Source organism: Anguilla rostrata, chromosome 1 (genome assembly GCF_018555375.3).
Source record: "Anguilla rostrata isolate EN2019 chromosome 1, ASM1855537v3, whole genome shotgun sequence".
In the NCBI taxonomy this organism is placed as follows: domain Eukaryota; kingdom Metazoa; phylum Chordata; class Actinopteri; order Anguilliformes; family Anguillidae; genus Anguilla; species Anguilla rostrata.
In genome coordinates this window covers 81,693,135-81,699,134 of record NC_057933.1, presented here as the reverse complement: position 1 = coordinate 81,699,134, position 6,000 = coordinate 81,693,135, and the positions used below count along the sequence as shown (strand labels likewise).

General features: G+C 53.5%; 1 protein-coding gene across 6 annotated transcripts in view; it reads left to right on the top strand.

Moving 5' to 3' along the window:
- arhgap33 (Rho GTPase activating protein 33) overlaps positions 1-6,000 on the top strand; it is a 67,298-nt gene that overhangs the window by 38,664 nt on the left and 22,634 nt on the right. For all 6 annotated transcript variants that reach the window (XM_064305195.1, XM_064305204.1, XM_064305169.1 and 3 more), the window contains 5 exons: positions 1-7; positions 522-644; positions 3,113-3,190; positions 4,541-4,622; positions 4,769-4,837. The exon at positions 1-7 is cut by the window's left edge and continues 86 nt beyond it. In XM_064305195.1, coding sequence (XP_064161265.1) covers positions 1-7; positions 522-644; positions 3,113-3,190; positions 4,541-4,622; positions 4,769-4,837 — 359 coding nt within the window. The remainder of the gene's footprint in view (positions 8-521; positions 645-3,112; positions 3,191-4,540; positions 4,623-4,768; positions 4,838-6,000) is intronic.

Here is a 6,000-nt window from a genome sequence, read left to right as displayed (position 1 = left end):
GATGGAGGTGAGAGAGAGCGAGAGAGAGAGAGAGAGAGAGAGAGAGACAGAGGGACTGGGAGAGAGAGAGAGAGAGAGAGAGAGAGACTGGGAGGGAGACTGGAGAGAGAGAGTGGAGAGAGAGAGAGAGAGAGACAGAGGGACTGGGAGAGAGAGTGAGAGAGAGAGAGACAGAGGGACTGGGAGAGAGAGAGAGAGCGAGCGAGACAGAGGGACTGGGAGAGAGAGAGAGCGAGACTGGGAGAGAGAGAGAGTGAGAGTGAGACAGAGAGAGACTGGGAGGCCTGTCTGAACCATGAAGACTGCTGTTACTATATGTTCTCATGCCAATAGTGTGTTATTCAGGTCAGAATAACACACTCTGCTTTTGCCGTACACACCGGTCTGTGTGTTACACCTGTGAAGCGTTCTGAATCGAGAGTCAGAGGGGAGAGACTGGTGATGTCATTCGCACGCCTGCGGGTCGGTCCGCCGTCGAGTCGGGTTCGAGGGTTCGAATCACAGCTGTGTCTCCTGGGCAGATCGACAACCGCGGGAACCGCTTCCTGCTGAAGGAGGAGGCCTCTCTCAACGTCCCCGCCATCGCCGCCGCGCACGTGACCAAGCGATACACGGCGCAGGCCAGCGACGAGATCTCCATCGAGGTACGAGGGGCGGGGGAAGGGGCCACAGGGCTACCTGATGGAAACTGGATATATTTTAAAAAATATACTGAAATAACTATATTAGCATGTTGCTACAATTCACATATATTCACATTATTGCGGTTCAGTATGTTGCAATATACCTCACTGCTGTAAAATGTATTTTAGTATTTTTTGTGCTGCATATATTTACAATATATTGCAGTATATTGAATTTGCAGAATAGAGCTCATGGAGCTTTATGTGAAACAAAGATGTGAAGTTTACATTTTATCATTTTTATTTTTTGGTTCACCTCTGGGTTTCTGCCCCCGTTCTCCCCGCACCTTGCCCTGTTTGGCTGTCACACCCCTCCTCCATGTCTATTCCTGTACCCCCCCCCCTCCCCACCCCCCCTCGGCTGCTCCACATACACGAGCTCTTTCTGGGTCAGCAAGCCCGCCAGCGCACTGACCTGCACGCCTCAGCACATCTACAGCATCCCTCCCTCTCTCCCTCCCTCCTCCTGTCTCTCTCCTTCCTCTCTCTATCTCTCTCAGCACATCTACAGCCTCCCTCCCTCTCCTCCTCCCTCCTTCTGTCTCTCTCCTTCCTCTCTCTTCAGCATCTACGCCTCCTCCTCCTCTCTCCTCCTCCTCCTGTCTCTCTCCTCCTCTCTCTCTCTCTCAGCACATCTACAGCCTCCCTCCCTCTCTCCCTCCCTCCTCCTGTCTCTCTCCTTCCTCTCTGTCTCTCAGCACATCTACAGCTTCCCTCTCTCCCTCCCTCCTCCTGTCTCTCTCCTTCCTCTCTCTATCTCTCTCAGCACATCTACAGCCTCCCTCCTCCCTCCCTCCTTCTTTCTGTCTCTCGCCTTCTTCTCTCTCCTTCTCTCTCTCTCCCAGCACATCTACAGCCTCTCTCCCTCCCTCCCTCCCTCCTTCTGTCTCTCTCCTTCCTTCCCCTCTCTCTTTCTCACCTATCTCTCTTTATCTATCTCTATATCACCTCTCACTCTCTCTCCCTGTTTCTGTCCCCTTCTCCCTTTCACTCTCTATCCCGCTGTATCCCTCTCTGTTCCTCTGTCCCGCTCTCTGCAGCCTCTTTCTCTCTCCCTCTGTCTCTCTCTCTCCCCCTTTCTCTCTCTCCCGCTCTCTGCAGCCTCTCTCTTCCTCTCTCTCTCCCTCCCTCCCTCCATCTCTCTCTCTGTCTCTCTCTCTCTCTTTTTCCCATGTTCTTGCCTGGTAGCTATCTGGGTCAGTGCAGGAGCAGTGGATTTGGGGCAGGCCTGAGCTTTGCTCAGAGAGCATGTTTAAATGCAGCTCCTCAGTGTTGGGCTGTGTGTGGGGGTCTCCTCAGTGTTGGGCTGTGTGCAGTGGTCTCCTCAGTGTTGGGCTGTGTGTGGGGGTCTCCTCAGTGTTGGGCTGTGTGCGGGGGTCTCCTCAGTGTTGGGCTGTGTGTGGGGGTCTCCTCAGTGTTGGGCTGTGTGCAGGAGTCTCCTCAGTGTTGGGCTGTGTGTGGGGGTCTCCTCAGTGTTGGGCTGGTGCGGGGTCTCCTCAGTGTTGGGCTGTGTGCGGGGTCTCCTCAGTGTTGGGCTGGTGCGGGGTGCTCAGTGTTGGCTGTGTGTGTGGGGTCTCCTCAGTGTTGGCTGTGTGCGGGTCTCCTCAGTGTTGGGCTGTTGCGGGATCTCCTCAGTGTTGGGCTGTGTGCGTGGTCTCCTCAGTGTTGGGCTGTGTGGGGGTCTCCTCAGTGTTGGGCTGTGTGGGGGTCTCCTCAGTGTTGGGCTGTGTGCGGGGTCTCCTCAGTGTTGCGCTGTGTGCGGTGGTCTCCTCAGTGTTGGGCTGTGTGCGGGGGTGCTCAGTGTTGCGCTGTGTGTGTTGGGGTCTCCTCAGTGTTGGGCTGTGTGCGGGGGTCTCCTCAGTGTTGGGCTGTGTGTCGGGGCCTCCTCAGTGTTGGGCTGTGTGGGGGTCTCCTCAGTGTTGGGCTGTGTGCGGGGTCTCCTCAGTGTTGGGCTGTGTGCAGGAGTCTCCTCAGTGTTGCGCTGTGTGCGGTGGTCTCCTCTGTGTTGGGCTGTGTGCGGGGGTGCTCAGTGTTGGGCTGTGTGTGGGGGCCTCCTCAGTGTTGGGCTGTGTCGGGGTGCTCAGTGTTGGGCTGTGTGGGGGGCCTCCTCAGTGTTGGGCTGTGTGTCGGGGTGCTCAGTGTTGGGCTGTGTCCGGGGGTCTCCTCAGTGTTGGGCTGTGTGCGGGGGTCTCAGTGTTGGGCTGTGTGCGGGTGTGCTCAGCTAAGGGCCGCGTGTTCTGGTTAGCAGCCGTCTGTGAATGACACTGCCCCGTAACCACGGTGATGACACTCCTGTTACCATCCCTCTGTACTGTGGACTGATAAAGTCCCAATGTGGGCGTGTGTGTATGTGTGTGTGTGTGTGTGTGCGTGTGTGTGTGCGTGCGTGTGTGTGTGTGATATGTGCATAATGCATGCTGCTCTCTCAGGTGGGAGACATCCTGTCGGTGATTGACATGCCGCCTAAGGAGGACACCAGCTGGTGGAGAGGGAAACATGGCTTCCAGGTTCGTCAGCGGTGATGTCATCAGCGGCACACACTTGCTTAACTCCTCCTCTCCACTCCTCTCCCCTCCTCTCCTCTCCTCTCCTTTCCCCTCCTCTCCTCTCCTCTCCTCATCCTACATCTTCATCCTCCCATCCTTTCTGTTTGGCCTGGATTCGTACAACGGCTGCCCAGCACTTTGAGTTAAAAATAAATTGCATGTTTTTTTCTTCTTCTTCTTCTTACTTCTTCACAAACGCGGCTTGAAAAAGTTCGTTTCGGTGATTGCCAAACTCACCAAATGTGCAGCGCTTACCTTTATCTGTAGGTCAGGTTTGAAAACTGATCTGATTTTCTGTCCTCTTTCTTCTGTCTGTTCTGGCCTTTTCTTTTTCTTATGTCAACTCAGACCTAAAAGCACCTCTGCTGAGCTGCTTGTCTGTAGATCTAGGCTTGGCACTTTCATACTCTTCTTTGCTTTGTATTTAAATTTTTATATTTATGTTTTTTCGCCTCGCTTGCTTTGTGTGGGTTCAGGCCTGGTTTTTGCCCAATTTTCCATCTGTTTCTCTATAAAGCATCTTTTTAAAAGTCCTCTGTGTAAATACAATTTATTTAATTAGATGTATGTTGTTTTAGTGCACATAGCTGTCTAGCACTTTTGCATTGTTAATTCAAAAGTGCTTTATAAACAGAATGTATTATTATTATTATTATTATTAGTAGCAGTAGCAGTAGTAGTAGTAGTAGTAATAGTAAGAGCGGTAGCAGTAGTAGCAGCAGTAGTATTAGCCGTAACTGCAGCAGTAGTAGCAGTAGCATTAGCAGTAACAGCAGCAGTAGTAGTAGTATTAGCATTAGTAGCAGCAGTAGTATTAGCATTAGCAGTAGCAGTAGTAGTAACATTAGCAGCAGCAGCAGTAGTAGTAGCATTGGCAGTAGCAGTACTAGCGCTAGCAGTAGCAGTAGTAGTAACATTAGCAGCAGCAGTAGTAGTAGCAGTAACAGCAGCAGTAGTATTAGCCGTAACTGCAGCAGTAGTAGCATTAGCAGTAACCGCAGCAGTAGTAGTTGTATTAGCATTAGCAGCAGCAGTATTAGCAGTAGCATTAGCAGTAGCAGTATTAGAAGTAGCAGTAGTAGTAACATTAGCAGCAGCAGCAGTAGTAGTAGCATTAGCAGCAGCAGTACTAGCGGTAGCAGTAGTAGTAGTAGCATTAGCATTAGCAGTAGAATTAGCATTAGCAGTAGCAGTATTAGCAGTAGCAGTAGTAGTTATATTAGCAGCAGTAGTAGTAGCATTAGCATTAGCAGTAGCAGCAGTGATATTATTGTTGAGGCTGCTCAGCTTGCCTCTCTCTCTGGTTGCCAGGTTGGGTTCTTCCCCAGCGAGTGCGTGGAGCTGATAAACGAGCGAGTGTCACAGTCTGTCAGCGCCCCCTCAGCGAAGCTCGGTGAGAAACCCCCCCCCCCCCGCCGCCCGTCACTCCTTTCCCCTCCAATCACAGCACAGAGCTGTGGGTGGGGAAAGGCACTGCACTTCCCACCGGATTGATCTCTGATTGGACGCCTCTTTCTGTCTCTGTTGTGGTTGGTGTAGATGGAGACCCTGTGGGCGGGGCCAAGCCGTGCACGGTCAGCGTTACTGGACCCCCCTCTCCTTCCTCAGGTGAGCTTCAGCGGCTGCTCTCTCTCTGCATCCCTCTTTCTGTCTCTGCTCTTCTCTTCATCTATCTCTCTCTCTTTCCATCCCTTTCTCTCTTTCTAAACCCCTCTTTCTTTCTCTGCCATTCTCTTTATCCATCTCTCTCTCTTTCCATCCCTCCTTTTCACCGTCCCTCTCTCTCTTTCTTCCTTTTGTTGCCTGTTCTGTCTATAGCCTCTGTCCTTCGTCGCAGCAGGTTTCCGTGCAGAAGCGCGATGCCGATTCTAGCATTTATTTTAAGTTTGATTATGTTTAATTACCCTTATCCGCCTGGTGACAGCCTTGGCTGTTTTTCGACGTGAGTTTAGAGCAGTGGTCTCCAGCCCTGGTCCTGGAGAGCTACAGGGTCTGCTGGTCGTCATGGTGACTCTGCACTTCATGAATCAATCAGAGCAGTCGATTACACAGTTAACTCGACTCACCTGGTGTCTTGGGTCTCAGTTGGGTGCTGATCTTAAGGTGAAAACAGAAACCAGCAGACCCTGCGGCTCTCCAGGACCAGGGCTGGCGACCGCTGGTTTAGAGACCTCGCGAAGGTGAGCGAGCTTTTAAAACGGCGCGGGTGTGTACCGTCGAGGCGTAGCGTGGAAGCGCCCGCGCACACGCAGACGCGTCGCGGGGTTTAAGACGCGGAAACGCCTCGGCGCTCGCGTCAGGTCACGTGTGCGCCGTCGCGCGTTCCGGCGCCTTCTGCCGTCACCCGGTCCGGCCGGCCGGCCCTGAACAGGATCGGGCGGGGCCGGCTCGGCCGCGCGCGCTGCATAAATATTTGAGCCGAGGAGCGCTGCTCCCGCAGACGCAGACGCAGCTGCTGCAGGGCCGACGGCGCGCTCTCTCTGTAGCGTAACGCAGTGAACCGCACGTCAGCTTGGGGCCAGCGCGGAACGCGGACGGGAGATCACTCCGGCGTGTAGGGGGGGAGAGCGGTGTGGCCGCGGGGGAGCGATGTAGTGCGCACAGGGCGGGGGGAAACCGGGCTGGTAGCCTGAAGGTTGCAGGTTCGATTCCCAGGTAAGGGCATTGCCGCTGCACCCTTGAGCCCAGGTACTGAACCTGCGTTGCGTCAGCTTATAACCGGCTGTGTGTGAATGCTGTAGAAACGGATACTTTCCTAGAATGCTAAAAAG